This window comes from Hemiscyllium ocellatum, chromosome 36 (assembly GCF_020745735.1).
Source record: "Hemiscyllium ocellatum isolate sHemOce1 chromosome 36, sHemOce1.pat.X.cur, whole genome shotgun sequence".
In the NCBI taxonomy this organism is placed as follows: domain Eukaryota; kingdom Metazoa; phylum Chordata; class Chondrichthyes; order Orectolobiformes; family Hemiscylliidae; genus Hemiscyllium; species Hemiscyllium ocellatum.
In genome coordinates, this window is record NC_083436.1 from 6,923,139 (window position 1) to 6,940,333 (window position 17,195).

The 17,195-nt window shown below is 41.5% G+C and overlaps 1 protein-coding gene across 1 annotated transcript in view; it reads left to right on the forward strand.

Moving 5' to 3' along the window:
* Nucleotides 1–17,195, forward strand: part of idua (alpha-L-iduronidase) — a 269,569-nt gene that overhangs the window by 225,463 nt on the left and 26,911 nt on the right. Inside the window, exon 9 of the mRNA XM_060851644.1 lies at nucleotides 14,757–14,972. Within this exon, the coding sequence (XP_060707627.1) occupies nucleotides 14,757–14,972 (216 nt within the window). The remainder of the gene's footprint in view (nucleotides 1–14,756; nucleotides 14,973–17,195) is intronic.

A 17,195-nucleotide genomic window follows, 5' to 3' on the forward strand; every position in this document is an offset into this window, starting at 1 on the left:
ATGGGAGGACAGTATTTCTGAATTGCCACTCGAAGGGAAATCTAGCTTGCCTTTGAAGCCTTGTTTAAGTGTATGGAATTAAGGCTATGCACAAAGATTGTAAGACACTTCTGGGTACCAAAGACTACTTCATTAGCATGTGGCATGCACAATGGTAGAATTTTTTGAAAGAGATTGTTAAAGAACAAATCATACGTGAAAGATCTGTAGTGGTGGCATGCAAGTTGAAATCAGCATAATATATGAACACCCATTAAGACAAAATCCTCTAAGTGATTTATGCTGCTTTTGCACCTTCAAAAATATTTTTTGTGCAAAGTGGTAGGCTTTTCAGCCAAGTGCATATACAAGCTTCTAGGTCTGTTTATTACCTTATGATTACCGTTTTGAAGCATATGTAAGCAGTTATCCTGCGTGAAAATTTCTTTGTTCAGTCTGCACACTTCAACAACATATTTTGAGATAATTGATGAAGAAAAGCACCCTGCTTGAATCTCACCTCACTCTTAGAAAGCTTCACTATATGCCTTATCAATATATGCTTCTACAGAATAATGAATAGTCAAGAAGGAATTCTAGTGGGGCTTCGCTTTTTACAGAAAATGAGGACCTCTGAATCTTCAGGAGGAGATTAGGCATAAACATTAGGCATAAACTTCTAGTTTTGGAGCAATGTAACTCTAGATGACCAGAGGGACGTGTTATTAGCACTGAGTGTACGGGAACAGCAGTGCTGCAAAATATTTAATATTATTAGCAAAAGTGGCAAGGTAACTTATTAAAAAAACATCCTTTTCTTCTGAGCCTACCTTGGCTACTAACCAACTCTTCACTGTCTTAAAACAATGCTTTCCCAATTAATCCTTAATTCAGTGTACTTTAATTATTACAGGACATGATTTGATACCCTGCATTTGTGCTACTTTGCTCCCCTGAAAACAATAAATGGAAATATACCAAATAAGATCAAACTATTGGGTCCTTTGAGCTCTGCTGATTTGTTTGTGTTTTGAATTTCACTTTTCTATCTACCCACAATAATCTTTAGGTCTTGTTAGACAAGAACATCATATATTTTGATAAAGGATCACTGGACTTGAAACACTATCTCTGCTTTGCCTCCACAGATGTTGTCTGACCTGCAGAGTTTCTCCAGAAATTTATATTTTTTGGTTCAGATTTCCAATATCTGCAGTTCTTTTGTTTCATTCAAAAATCTATCTATATCTGCCCACTTCCACCACCATTGAGCCAGAGTTCCTAAGTTGCACAAATATCTGAGTGAAAAGACAGTCCCTACGCCTGTCCGAAACAGGTAAGCCCCAATTTGAAAACAAACCCCAATTCAGGACTCACCCATAAACTCGCCTGTCCACGTCCACCTTTCAGGATCTTATACCAGGTCACCCCTCCCTCTTCTGAACTCCTGTGGAAACAAGCCTAGCCTAGCCAACCTGTTCTACAGGACAACCTGTTCAGTCCACATATCAATCTATTATACCCATGGTGAATTGCCTTCAACAAATTTACGTTCCTCTTTGAATATGACCAAAATTACACACAGTTTTAGTTTCATGTATAACTGAAGTATACTCCAAATAACTCATACTCCATTTTACTAGCCTCAAAACTCCCATATCTATTACTTCTGCTCTCCCACCACTAGGCACATACTCCTTAACGTCTAGTCTCAGCTTCAATTATTTGCTTGATAAATTGTCACATAATGCCTGGCATAAGTCAACCAGCACAAAGGTAACTTAATCTTTACCACATTCCTTCATGTAGAGGACCATGGAGTAATTTGGTTTTTGATTCAACACAGAAATAGAAATTTGTAAGATCTGTGACACCTTGCCATTGACAAGGTTAGTGGCTGAACATTTGCAATATCACCCTGACATCCCTGTAAAGACCACTCAAGCATAACCTGTTTCACCACTTTCTTTAATCTCAGAGGTAACATTCTTTTCTGCTTAACTTCTACTTACCTCTCCAGTAGATTCACAGCAATGCTAGACCACTTTAAATGCATATATGAAGTAAAATATTGCAGAGGTATACGAAAAATGGTGGGATTAATTGAGTAGTTATTGATTTGTTTGTAAACATTTCATCACCATTCTAGGTGAAATTATCAGTGTCCCTCCAGTGAAGCATTGGTATTCTGTTCCACTTGGTATTTACATATCTGGGTCTGCCAGGTTTGTGGTGTCATTTCTGGTTGCTGGTTCTGTTTCTTTGTGGATGGTATATGGGGTCTAACTCTAAATGTTTGTTAATGGAATTCGGGCTGAGTGCCAGGCTTCCAGGAATTCCCATGCATGTCTCTGCATTCCCATGCATTGGCTTGTCTTAGGATGAATATATTGTCTATGTATATGGAATAAACATGATAGCTGGTCATGTCTCTTGGCTGCTTTTGGCAGCCTTTATATGTATTTTATATATAACGTTGGTCCTGTTGATTGTGGGTATGGGATCCTTTATACTTGTTAGTAGCTGTCTTAGTGTGATACTTGGTTTGTGGACCACCATGATACCCAAGGGTTAGAGGTAAGTCAAGTCTATTGATCATTTCTGATATGTCCTCAATGTATGGCAGTGTGGCCAGTGTGTCTGGACGTGTTGTGTCTTCACGTTGTGGTCTGTCGTGTAGGTATTGGCAAATACATTGTGTTTGAAGACATTGTGTGGGCTTTCTTCTGCTTTGCACTGCTCTGGGGCAGTGCAATGTTTTATGGCTTGCTTGAACAATGTTCTGTGCATTACTGTTTGGGTGTTAGGATGGTTGCTGTTGTGCATTAAGGGCATATCAGAAATGACCACAAACCAACTACCACAGTACACTGCTACTAACAAGTAGGAGAAATGAGGACTGCAGGTGCTAGATATCAGAGGCAAAGGGTGTGGTGCGAGAAAGGCATAGGATCCAAGGAGCAGGAGAGTCGACATTTCGAGCAGAAGCTCTTCATCAGGAATTTAATCAGGATTTTGATGTACAAACTAGGTCGGTCAAGACAGCCACAAGGAGGAGTTCGTTGAGTGTATCTGTAATAATTTTCTTGAACAGTATGTAGTGATCTTAATCAGATGTGCCAATGGGCTGAGGAGTGGCAGATAGAGTTTAATTTAGATAAATGTGAGGTGCTGTATTTTGGGAAAGCAAATCTGTGCAGGTCATTTACACTTAATGGTAAGGTCCTAGGGCAGTCCACAAGGTGTTGCACAAAATAAAGGTGCTTGCTGTTATGAGCAATGTATTAGCATGGATAGAGGGTTGGTTAACTAACAGGAAGCAAAGAGTGGGGATAAATGAGTCCTTTTCTGATTGGCGATCAGTGACTAGTGGTGTGCCTCAGGCATCAGTGTTAGGACTGCAATTATTTACTATTTACATAGATGATTTGGAGTTGGGGACTACATGTAGTGTGTCAAAGTTTGCAGACAACAGTAAGATGAGTGGTAAAGCAAAGTATACAGAGTAAAATTTGTTGAGGGATATAGATAGTTTAAGCGAATGGACAAAGGTCTGGAAGATGGAGTATAATGTTGTTAAATGTGATGTAATCCGTTTTAGTAGGAATAACATGTAGGACTACTATTTGAATGGTAAAAATTTACAGCATGATTCTTTGCAGAGGGATCTGGGTGTCGCAGAAGGTTGGTTTGCTGGTGCAACAGGTGATTAAGAATTTTGGCCTTCCTGGCAAGAGGGATTGAGTTTAAAAGCAGGAAGGTTATGTTGCAGCTGTATAGGATGCTGGTGAGGCCACACCTGGTGTACTGCGTGCAGTTTTGGTCTCCTTCCTTGAGAAAAGATGTTCTGGCACTAGAGGGGGTGCAGAGGAGGTTTACTGTGTTGATGCTGGAGTTCAAATGGTTGTCTTATGAGGAGAGATTGAGTAGACTGGGATTATATTCATTGGAATGTAGAAGAAGGGGGGGATCTTAGAGAAAAATTATGCAGGGAATAGATAGGATGTTTCCACTGGCGGGTGAAACTAGAACAAGAGGGCAGAGCCTCCAAATTAGGGGAGCAGATTTAGGACTGAGTTGAGGAGGAAGTTCTTCAACCAGAGGGTTGTGAATCTGTGAAATTCCCTGCCCAGAGAAGTAGTTGAGGCTTCCTTATTGAATGTTTTTAAAGCTAAGATAGATAATTTTTTGAACAGTAATAGAATTAAGAGTTATGTTGAGAGGGTGGATAAGTGGAGCTGAGGCCACAAAAAGATCAGCCATGATCTTATTGAATATTGGAGCAGGCTCAAAGGGTGAGATGGCCTACTCCTGCTCCTGGTTCTTATGTTCTTATGTTCTTTCTCTCCTCAGATACTGCCAGACCTGCTGGATTTCTCCAGCAATTTCTGTTTTTATTTCAGTTTTCCACATCCGTAGTTTATTGTTTTATTTTATGGAATAGTGAAAGAGTTTGCATATTTTTATTTTTTTAGCTTGGTCAGTAATGCCTACAATATATGAATAATAAATTAAACATATTGTCGCCCTCTGGTGGCACTTAAACAGAATTGTAATGTAGGAATAAAATGGTATAGAGGGACGTCCAGTGGAAGGAAAGAGTATGGATTTTTGTGCAATTCTATTTTAAAATAGATATGACATTTTTCCGAGGGTTGCAGCCAAGCATTAAAAGGTGTACTGATTTGGTACTGATATATTCCAGCGAATGATGATCAGTGTTGTGATCCCTACTTTGAGTGCTGCAATTTTTATCTTAATCTGTGAGGTTCAGGAGAGCTATCTAAAGTAGATATACTGAACTGGAGGATGGCCTATTTCAGCGACTTGAGAATGGATTTGGCCAAAGTAAATTGGAATCACAGATTGACAACTAAAATGTAACAAAACAATGGGCTGCCATTAAAGAGCTTGGACATAACTGACACACTCATCCACAAGACAAAGGAGTAGGGCGACTAGATTCGGACCTCCTCAGATATCAGAAGAGTTTTAGGAAAATAGTTCATGGCTCACAGCAATAATATATCCCAGTGAGAAAGAGGAATTCTAGGCAAGGGATAAGCAAACCATGGTCAATCAGAGAATTTAAGGATAGCATCAAATTGAAAGAGAAGTCATGCAATGTAATAAAGATTAGTGGTAAAACAAAGAATTGGAAAAGTTTTTAAAACAAACAAAAGATGATCAAAAGACATAAAGAGAGAAAAAATAAACTTTGAGGGTAAACCTGCAAGTAATATCTAGTTAGCAAGATCTCCTTTAAATATAAAAAAGGAATTTTGGAGAAGATTTGTAACTCACGTTGTGGAACAGGTTGTGCATTTACTCCCTGAGCTAGTAGATTTGTTCTCAGATGTTTTGTCACCACGTTAGGTAACATAATCAGTGAACCTCCAATGAAATGCTGGTGTTCTATCCTGTTTTTATTTATCTGTCTTGGTCTGTTGTAGTGGATGAAATCACTTCCAGTTCTTTTTCTGAGTGATTGGTAAATGGGGTCCAAATTGAAATGTTTATTAATGGAGTTCCAGTTTGAATGCCAGGCCTCTAGGAATTCCCTTATGTGTCTTTGTTTAGCCTGTCTCAGGATGGATGTATTATCCCAGTTGAATTGGTGTTCCTCTTTGTCTGTGTGTATGGATACTGGTGATAGTTGGTCATGTCTTTTGGTGGCTTGTTGGTGCTCATGTATCCTGGTGGCTAGTTTCCTGCCCGTCTGTCCAATGTAATGTTTGTTGCAGTCCTAGCAAAGGAACTGCAATGCAAACGGAACCACCTAGTAGACTTACGCCACTCCATCCACTCCACTAAGAGTTCCTTAACATCATCAAAAACAGCAAGATAGAGGACGACGAGGTCATGGTTTCCTTCAACATGACAGCCCTATCCACATCAATAAACATCACCCTGGGCAAAGATACACTGGCCTCACTGGTCGACGAACTAAGGATACAAACTCCAGATGGCATCAACTCCATCAGCAAGGACAGCATCCTCAAACTAGTAGGGTTTTGCCTCACAACCCACTTCACCTTCAATGATAAGATATACAAACAGATCAATGGGATCATCTATGGCAGAAGCAGTTATGCAGAGGTTAGAATGAACAGTCCTTCCTACAATCCAGCCCAAGCTTTGGGTCTGCTATGTGGATGACACCTTTGTCATCATGAAATGCAACACGTTAGAAGAAACAACCTTACCAGTATAAATTTCAAAGAGGAAGACAACAACAGACTCCCATTCCTAGATGTCACAGCAGAATGAAAAGCCAATGCAGAGCTGCAGACCAGCGTGAGCACCAACAAGCCACAAGCACTGACCAGATACTCAACTACAGGAGCAATCATCCCAACTCTCACAAACGGAGCTGCATCAGAACATTATTTAAACGAGCCACAACACTCTGTAGAACCCAGGAACTACAAGAAGCCAAGGAAAACCACTTATACAATGTATTCAGGAACAACGGGTACCCAATAAGCGCAGTCTGCCAATTCCTACACAACACACCTAAACAAGAAGACACAAAACGCCCAGAGACTCTAGCTGTCCTACTATACGTTAAAGACACCTTGGAGATGGCAACCATACAACTCCGGCCCCTAAGCATCATGGTAGTCCACAAACCTACCACCACACTGAAACAGCTCCTGATGTACCAACAACCAGCAGAATGACCATCATATACAAAATACCCTGCAAGGACTGCAACAAACATTACATTGGTCAGACTGGCAGGAAACTAGCCACCAGGATACATGAGCACCAACTAGCCACCAAAAGATATGACTAACTATCACTAGTATCCTTACACACAGACAAAGTTTAACTGGGATAATACATCCATCCTGGGACAGGTTAAATAAAGACATGCACAGGAATTCCTCGAGGCCTGGCATGCAAACTGGAATTACATCAACAAACACATTGATTTTGACTCCATTTATCAACCTTTCAGAAAAAGAACCCACCACGATAGACCAAGTTACATAAATAGAAAGTGGGACAGAATATCAGCGCTTCAACGCAGGCTCCCTGGTGATGTTACCTAGCATGCTGATGAAATGTCTGAGAACAAACCTACCAGCTCAGTGAGCGAACTTACAACCTGATGTAAAAGAGAAGATGGAAATCAAAATGAACATGGAACCCTGAGAGAATGATGATGAGGTCACACCTGGTGTACTGCTTGCAGTTTTGGTCTCCATACTTGAGAATGGATGTATTGGCAGTGGAGGGGGTGCAGAGGAGATTCACTTGGTCGATTCGAGTTGAGAGGGTTGACTTAGGAGGAGAGACTGAGTAGACTGGGATTATATTCAGGGTCGAGAGTGTGATGCTGGAAAAGCACAGCAGGTCAGACAGCATCTGAGGAGCAGGAGAATCGATGATTTGGGCAAAAACCCTTCATCAGAAATGAGGCTGTGAGCTGAGGGGATGGTGAGAGAAATGGGACGGGGGTGGGGTTGGGTGGAAGGTAGCTGTGGGTGCAGTAGGTAGATGGAGGTAGGGGTGAAGGTGATGGATCAGAGAGGAAGATGGAGCGGGTAAGTAGGAAGGAAGATGGACAGGTAGGACAGGTCATGAGGGTGGTGCCGAGTTGGAAGTTTGGAACTGGGATCAAGTGGGGGGAGGGGAAATGATGAAACTGGTGAAATCTATATTAATACCGTATGGTTGGAGGGTCCCGAGGCCTATGATCTCATTGAAATGGTGTAGCAGATACAAAGGACTGGATTACCTACTTCTTCTATGTCTTATGTGGAAACGTGAATATAGATGTTCAGTTGAGAAAGACAAGAAAGAACTCAACTGAATATATTAAGTTAAGAAGAGAAGTGAAAGAGATAATAATGGGCTGGAAATGACACAAAATGGAATACAAAAGTCTTCCCTAAGTGTGTAACCTATTTAAAAAAATAAACCAATTGCTGAAAAACCAGTGGATCTGTACAAGGAGACGAAGGACATGGCTGAGGTACTAATTATGTACTTTGCATTTGTCATTATGAAGAACAAACTATAGCCAAATTCATGGTGGAAGTGGAACTAATTGAGATATTGGACAGGCTAAGATTTATAAAATGGAGTTACTAGTTATTAGTTCGCCGAACCTAAGGTTGATAATCATCAAGACCTGGTCAAACAAACATCAGAAGATGCTGAGGGAAGGAAGGGTAAAATTGTTCGATACACTAATGATAATGTTCCAATATTCCTTTGATATAGAAGGAATGCAAGGGGATTGGAAAATTTTCTGCAACTCAGTTGATAAAATGTGGATCTGGAAAAACACAGCAGCATCAGAGGAGAAGGAAAGTCAACATTTTGGGTCAGCACCCCTCATCAGGTCTTGGGGAGGAGGAAGGAAGCTCAGAAATACATAGGGAGGGGGTGGGGCTTGGGGTAAGGTAGGAGGCATGGTGATAGATGGATGTAGGTAGAGGGGTTATTGTAATTGGTCAATGAGAAGGATGGAGCAGATAGCTGAGCAGGAAGGTGGACAGGTATGTCAGGTCAAGGCGGCAAGGAGGAAAGGGAGGGCTGAACATGGGATGAGTGTGGGGATGGGGAGAATTTGAAGCTGGTGAACTCTGTGTTGAGCTGTTCCAGAAGCAGAATATGCGGTGTATTTGTCTAGTGTATGTGTGACTTCATTTTAACAATGGAGGAGGCCCAGGATGGACATGTCACCAAGGGAGTTGGAGGAGGAGTTGAAACGCCTGGCAACTGGGAGGTGGTGTTGATTGGAGCGGACAGTGTGCAGATGCTCCGTGAACCAATACCCAAGTCCGTGATGTAGAGGAGTCCACATCGGGAGCAACAGATGCAATAGACCAGGTTAGAAGAAGTGTAGGTGAATCTCTGCTGGATTTGGAATAATTATTGGGGCCTTGAATGGAGATGAGAGGGGACGTCTGGGGACAGGTGTTGCACTTGTGGTTGCAGTGAAAAGTGGGTGTGGGGGAGAGATTGGTGGGGAGTATGGAATTGACGAGGGAGTCGCTGAGTGAAAATTTCCTACAGGAAGCAGAAAGGGATTGGGAAGGAAATATCTTTCTGGTGATGGGGTCTGATTGCAGGTGGCAGAAATGGTGGAGGATGGTTTGTTGGATTTGGAGATTGGTGGGGTTGTATGTGAGGACCAGGGCAAATCTATCCTTATTGTTGTTGGAGGGAGGGGTTTGAGGGCAGAGGGGCGGGAAATGGAAAAGATTTGGTTAAGGACATTATTAATCATGAGAGAGAGGAAATTACAGTCCTGAAATAGGAGGATATCTGGAATGTCTTACAGTGGAATCCCTCGTGCTGGGAGCAACTGGGATCATATGAGTGAGAGAAAGTTTAGTCGAGGTAGCTGTGGGAATTAGTTGGTTTGAAATGGATATCGATTCTAAGTTAGTTACCGGAGATGGAGACCAAGAGGTCCAGAAAGGGGAGGGAAGTGCCAAAGATGGTCAAGGGAAATATGAGGTCAAAATTGAAGGTGTGGGTGAAGTTGATGAACTGCTTGAGCTCCTCGTGGAAACACAGTCATCAATGTAGCAGAGGAAGAGCTGGGGAATAGTGCCATTGGATGGCTGCAGAAAAGGGACTATTCCACGTACCCTATGAAGAGGCAGGCATACATCAGACCTATAGGGTGACCATAGCCACGCCTTTGGTTTATAGGACTTGGGAGGAATCAAAAGAAAAATTGTTGAGGGTGAATTCTAATTCCACCAGTGAATGGGAGTGTCACTGAGGGGGCTTATGGGAGAGGAAGAAATGGGGGGCTTATAGGCCCTCCTCATGGTGGGAGACAGGTTAGAGAGACTGAATATCCATAATGAAGATGAGGTGTTGAGGGCCAGGGAATTGAAAGTCTTGGAGAAGGTGGAGAGCATGGGTTGTGTCCCGAAAGTAAGTAGGGAGTTTCTGGACCAAAGGGGAGAGGACAGAGTAAAGATAAGAGGAGAAGAGTTCAGTGGGGCAGGAACAGCCAGAGACAATGAGTCGACCGGGACAGTGAGGTTAATGGATTTTGGGTAGGAGATGGAAATGCGCGATGTGGAGTTGGGGAACTATCAGGTTGAAGGCTGTGGAACGGGAGCTCTCCTGAGGTGAAGAGGTTGGTGATGGTCTGCAAGGTGATGGTTTGGTGATCAGAGGTGGGGTCATGATTCGGGGACAGTACAAGGAGGTGTCAGAGAGATGGCACCTAACCTCAATGATGTAGATTAGAATGGTGCTGGAAAAGCAGAGCAGGTCAGGCAGCATCCGAGGAGCAGGAAAATCTCTTCACCAGGAATAGAGGAGTCAATGAGGATTGAGTATTTGATTTCTCTTTTAATAAGATTGTTGACATGGTCCCTGTGTTAGACTAATCAGTAAATTAGGGATCCATGGGGAAGTAACATGTTGGATCTAAGATTAGCTGAATGAAGACATCAAAGGATAATGATTGACAGGTCATTGTGACTTGTAAACCGAATAATACCAATGGGCTGATCAGGTCAGGCAGAATAACAACAACAAATGAAATTCAGTCCAGAGAAGTGTGAGGTATTTAGAGAAAACAGACAAGGCAAGAGACGACACATTAAATAGTCTGATTCTGATTAGTGCTGAGAAACTGGGCCCCATGACATTATATTTCCTAGATAACTGAAGGTAGCAAGGTTGAAGAGATAAAATGGTCAAGAAGATATAATGATTATTTTCCTGTCTTGACAAAGGCCTGGAGAATGTGCGTAGGGAGATTATGCTAAAAATATATAAAACACTAGTTGGTCTGCAGCTAGTGTGTTGCGTATAGTGCTAGTTACTGTTTTAGGAGAAGGAATGACCACTCTAGAGAGGGTGCAGAGGAGATTTCTTGTCAGGAATTGAGAAGTGAAGAAAGATTGGATAGTGTACATGATTTATTTGCAGCAGCAGAGGAAGACCAAAACTGCACAACGTACTCAAGGTGTGGCCTCACCAATGCCCTGTATAACTGCAAGGAGAAAGTGAGGACTGCAGATGCTGGAGATCAGAGCTGAAAATGTGTTGCTGGAAAAGCGCAGCAGGTCAGGCAGCATCCAAGGAGCAGGAGAATTGACGTTTCGGGCATGAGCCCTTCTTCCTGAACACATTTTCAGTCCTGTATAACTGCAGCAAGACATCCTTACTCCAATACTCAAATCCTCTTGCAATGAACGAGAGCATGCCATTTGCTTTCCTCACTGCCTGATGCACCTGCATGCCAACCTTCAGCACCAATGAGGTCAATAACTAGGGGCAAAGGTTTAAAGTTATTGGGGAAGGGTTAGAAAAGGGTGGGGAGAAATCCTTCTGTCCGGGGTGTGGTGGGAATCTGGAATAAACTGCCTAAAAGGATAGCAGAGGCAAAAGCCCTCATCATTTTAAAAAACCTTGCATATGCAATTGAGGCTGTAAACCAAGACCTGGAAAATGGAGTTAGGCTAGATGGCTCTTTTCAGACCAGGCTTGACAGAGTGGGCCAAATGGTCTCCTTTTGTACCATAACATTTTCAAATGTTCTAGTTCAGGTATAAGTAGTTTGACTGCTATCTAAAAAATGCAGAGGTTTGGCAAAAAAAGAGAGCAAATGCAAAAGGACCAGTAGCAGCAAGAGGAGATGGAACAAAATGTACTGCTGTAGGAGGAGAATGAAGCTGAAGTCTGTTGAGCTTCAGGTTGTGCTGCGTTTAGAAGGCAATAACAGAAAGAAGTTTGAAAAGGCTTGTGTAGTACCAACCCACCAGGTACCTTTTTCATCACTTACGACATGTACGAGTTGTTTAGAAACCTAATGCGGCCCCTACTCCGCAGCCTGAAATGCATCGTATTCATCCTCGTGACATTACCATAGAAAGTGTAATATAGTTTCAAGTTTCTGCCATTTTGGTTGTTGTAAATGTTCTCGTTATTGAGGTCAAGAACACCTTGATTTTTAGAGTTACAGGCTACCGTTAAATCACATTAGGCCAGCATGATTCAGCAAGATACATGCAGAAACTTCTATTCATACTGGCAGGTTACTTTATAGAGAATCATAGAATCCCTACAGTGTGGAAGCAGGCCATTTGGCCCATCGAGCACACATAGCCCCTCCAAAGAGCTTCCCACCCAGACCCCCCTATCCCTGTAACCCTGCATTCCCCATGGCTAATCCACCCAGCCTACACATCCCTGGACACTGTAGGCAATTTAGCATGGCCAATCCACCTAACCAGTACATCTTCAAACTGTGGGAGGAAACTACGCAGATACAGGGAGAATGTGCAATCTCTACACAGTTACCCAAGCCTGGAATCAAACCCAGGTCCCTGACACTGTGAAGCAGCAGTGCTAACCACTGAGCCACCGTGCTACCTTACTTGTTTTAATCAAATGAATATGAGCAGGAAAATTACCTCTGTCACTCATTCATATGACTAACTGATCAAATATGGACCAAAATTAATTTTCCTGCTCTTATATATCTTAAGACTTTGTTCAATTGCATCAAGCATATGTATTCTCTGTCTTCCTTGTGCCTGGTGTATCTCAATGTTCCAATTCCTCACCGATTTTTGAACATCCATGAGTAGGTATTTCTGTACTAATCAGTGCAGTCAAGGGAGTGAGTGATCACCATGCATCCAGTAGCAGATCTGGCTTTTAAAGATGTATATTGATCTTTTTTTAAATGAAGAAAGATTGAGACAGAGGCACAGAGCAGCCTGCTCAAAGCCATTAAACAGCTTGTGAAGCCCTGGGTTTTGGAAGAATAGAAGCAGCCTGAATGGGTGAGGTCAAGGATTTTTAGTTTTAGTTCTCTGCAGTTGCTGGGGTATTGAAGATGTGGAAGCTCTTATTCCTTTCTCTCTCACACAGCTAAAAGTTGGGGTTCTCTTCTGCTGCTAGAATTGCATGTGCGATAATCTATTTTACTGAATTTGTCTTTGCCAAAGGTGTGTTTATGGGCTGTTCTTATATTGGAAAGGTTAATTAGTGATAGTTAATATAGCTGTTACTTTGTTAAGTTTTTAAGTAGGGTTGCAGTTAAGCCTTTTTTTTTGTTTTTACACTATAGTTAAAATACAGACAATATAAGAGTGTTTTGCTTAAAGTCTATAATTTGATCAGTTGAATTGCATCAGGAAGGTAAAGCCTTACACGTACCTTTAAAATATGAAGAAATTAGGGACTAGACTATCTTCTTAATATATTTTGGTCGGGTCCATAACACACAGGACTGCAATGTGATTATCTTAGGAAAACATTCCAAGTGTCTTCACTTGTGCACTCTGGAGAAAAGAACGGTACTTTAAATTTTTATTTGCTTGTTCTGTATTTATCAGCTATTTGTGGATCTCTTGTAGGCAGAGTGATGACTGCTAAGGTGGGTTGATAAACATTCAGTAAGAAATTACATAATTTTGACACATCCATTACAGGCACACCAACTCCCATAACTCCACATCCAGTGAACACAAATTACTGCAATTGGTTCATCTTTATGTGCTACTAACTGTTAAAATGTTGACGTCTAACAGTTGTACTAGTACATTTTGTGTTGTTTCTTGGTTGCTATGTCCAGATTCTGCAGTAACGATCAGTGATTGACAGATGATTGTAATGGTAGTTATGAAGCAGCAAGACTCTCAGACACCAATGCTAGCATGCATTGTAGGATCTAAGTCACAAGTGACTTAGCTTTAGAACAAATGATGTGGTGGCCATGTGATATCCAATAGGCAAAGCTTGACTATTGTGTCAGGTACCCTCATGATTCAGTTAATCTGAAACTGCTAAGAAAAGAAGACTTACCTTTATATTGTATCCTCCTTGCAAATAGCCACATGGTAACGATCATCTGATTTTATGATGTTAATTGAGGAATAAATATTGGCTAGCGCACAAGGGCTAATTCTCCTTCTGCTCTTTAAAATTGAACCATAGTTCTGTTAGCATGCACTTTATACAAAGGAATCTCGATTATCCAAAGGGCACAGGCTGGGAGTATTTCATTAGGTTAATTGAATGCCAGATAACATAGTTAGCCAAGCCTCAGGACCTTGCGACCTTGCTCGGATAATCCGATATTCGGTTAATCGAATGCCAGATAATCGACGTTCCTCTGTAGTTGGAATTGCCACATTCTCTCACTGGTTCACGAATAGAATATGCTAATTTATTGGTCTACAGGTTTACAGGTATCTGGAGTAGCACTTGAATCCACAATATCAATGCAACTATAAGGAGCAATCTTCAGCTGCAAGTACAGAGTGGATGATCCATCTCAGCCTCCTCCAGTGGTTCCCAATATGACAAATGTCAGTGTTTAGCCAATTTTATTCATTCCACGTGATCCAAGAAACAGTTGGAGGCACTGGATACTGCAAAGGCTATGGACCCTGACAATATTGAAGGGAGACAACGGCCTAGTGGCATATTACTGGACTGTTAATCCAGAGACCCTAGATAATGTTCTGGGAACTGGGGTTCAACTACTGCCTTGGCAGATGGTGGAATTTGAATTCAATTTTTTTTTAAATTCTGGAATTAAGAGTGTAATGAAAACTGTCAATTCATTGTTGATTGTCAGAAAAAACCATCTGTGCCATTCTTAGCTTTATTGAACTTGGGTTATTCAACATGCTTAAACATTGTCACAGCCTGTCCAGTAAAATCTCTTATGATTATTTTTGTTCTGATCTTATGATTTCAATTTTTTTGACAGTGTTATATCTGTATGGTAAAATAATTAGTTTCTCCCTTAACATTTTTTTCACATACAGGTGAGAAACAAATTGAAGTAGAAATGATGCCCAATGATGATGGTTTGACTGAGAATAGCACTTTGGGAGTACTTGCAACTATTCATGAAACTTCAAGTCTGCCTTCCTCTGACAGCTGGCAATCTACTATAATAATTTACAACAGTGATGACAATCGGACATCATCAGATATCACCTTTGTGACTGTGAACCTAACTAATTTTCCCACTCAAGAAGGTAAATATATTGATGGCATGTTAGCTGTGTTAGGTCTGTGAAGCCAAATGTTGTAAAATGGCACTTTTATTTCAAATGCTGTGGCAGGAGAATACTCTTCAAGTTGGATGGACTATACAGAATTAACCTAATTGGCAGGTTATCTAGTGTTTCGGGCAAGAATTTAAACTAGTTTATGAAGTGACTGGCCACTAGGAAATAGCATTTAAAAGTCGAAATAAGATCTAAGTTAGTATTAGAATATACATCAGTCATGATAGGGCTGGACAGAATAGATGGAGATAAACTGTTGCCATTACTGGGAAGGTCAAAACCTGTGGATGGTGATTTAAAATGAATGGCTAAGGAAATAAATATGAGAAAAAATGATTTTGTACAATGTGTCTAGAATCTGGAATGCATTGCCTGAGACTGTGTTGGAAGCAGATTTGATTATTGCTTTCATACAGAGAATTGATAATTAGTTGGATTAAAAAAAAGAGTGTATGGAGGGAGATGAGTTGACTTGCTTTTGCAGAAAGCCAGCATAGACACAATGGCCCTACAGTCTTTCTGTCCTGTTCTGTAACTATTCTGGTATTCCATGGCCGTAGTTGTACAGGTCCACTGAGAGCATGGTTAATGATGGGATTTGGCCAGAAGTTGGGATATACACAGCTAAAAGTCTGGTATCATGACCAAAGTTCTGAATTTTACAAGTGGCAGGAGTTGTGAAGGACGGATTTGTGAATTACATGGTGGGACTCCAATTAATTTGGGTGAATCAGAAATTAATTTGAAGTTGTTGCATTTAGAATCTCATTAACATACATAACTCACTGGGCTTCAAAGCCACTGGTTAAAGAAAATGCAGTAAAGGCAAGTGTATATTTTTGCCTGTGATAGCCAGCCACTCTGAGAAGGGAAATAATATGGTGGAAAAGAGGATAGGTAACAAACAATATTGACAGATTTTGGCAGAAGCGATCTAAATGTGACAGCATAAAAAGGGGGGCGTGTCTTGGTAACAAGCACTAACAGAGAAGGGAATGTACTGCAAGGTCAGAGCTTAACTTCCATGGACCAGATCCACCTAGTCTTCATAGCTTCCACCTCAGAAAGAGGAGCTCCAGAAAGGAAACAGGGTCCAGGCACCACCAGCGCACAAGAGCAACAAGTGAGCCAACATCCAGTAGGCATACTTGAGAAGAGCTCAGAGAGTCATGCCAGCAGTCCTGAACAAAGAAAGACCAGTCCCAGGAGAGAATCTGCCCATTACGTACAGATCAATGATTTTCCCATGTCCAAACATCAACAACTCTAGGGAAGTGGTCACCAAAATATTATCTTTGTTTCAGAACAAGCTGAGAATCATAGGGGTTGGTAGAAACCCAGTACCAGAGTTTTTAAATGCAGATCATTTGAGAGTTGAAGACAAGGGATCAATTTTGCAGACAGAATGTACATGTTTCACAAAGCGTTTATCCAATCTGCATTTTGTCTAACCCAGTGTACGGAGTTAGAAGCAGCAAATATAGTAGTCTAGATTGAGCAAAGTGCAGGTAAATCACTGCTTCACCTGGAAGATGTGTCTGGAGCCTTGTATTTTGAGGAGGGAGGAAGTAAATGGGCTGGTGTTTCACTTTGTGCGATTGCATAGGAAGGTGCCATAGGGTTGTGGGTAGGTTTTGGAAGGAGGAGTAGACCAGTGTGTCCTGGAGGGAATGGTGCCTACAGAACCCTGACAAAGAAGGGGAGGAGAATGAGAGTCAGTGGTGGCATACTGCTGGAGGTGGCAGAAATGGCAGTTTATGATCCTTTGGATGTGAATGCTGGTGGGGTGGAAATTAAGGACCAGGGACCCTATCAGTGTTTTCAGAGGGAAGAGAAGGGGTGAGGGCAGAAGTGTAGGAAATGGGTTGGACACGGCTGAGGGTCCTATCTACCATGGTGTTGGAGAATCCTTGGTTTAACATAAATGTGGATTTCTGGGGGCCCTAACAGGAGGTAATATCATCAGTATAGATGCGAAGGAGAGGGAGAAGCTGGGAGAGCGGAATGGGGTCTTTACCGGAAAGAGGCGTATGAGGATTGTTCAGGAAATTGTGGGAGTAGGTGGGTTTGTAGTGGACATATGATTCAGGATATTTAACAGGATAATGGTCTTGTAGAAAAGATAATAAGCAAAGTTCTCATCTGTCGTTTAAAAATATGTAATTTTTGGTGATTTTAGTTTATAATAGT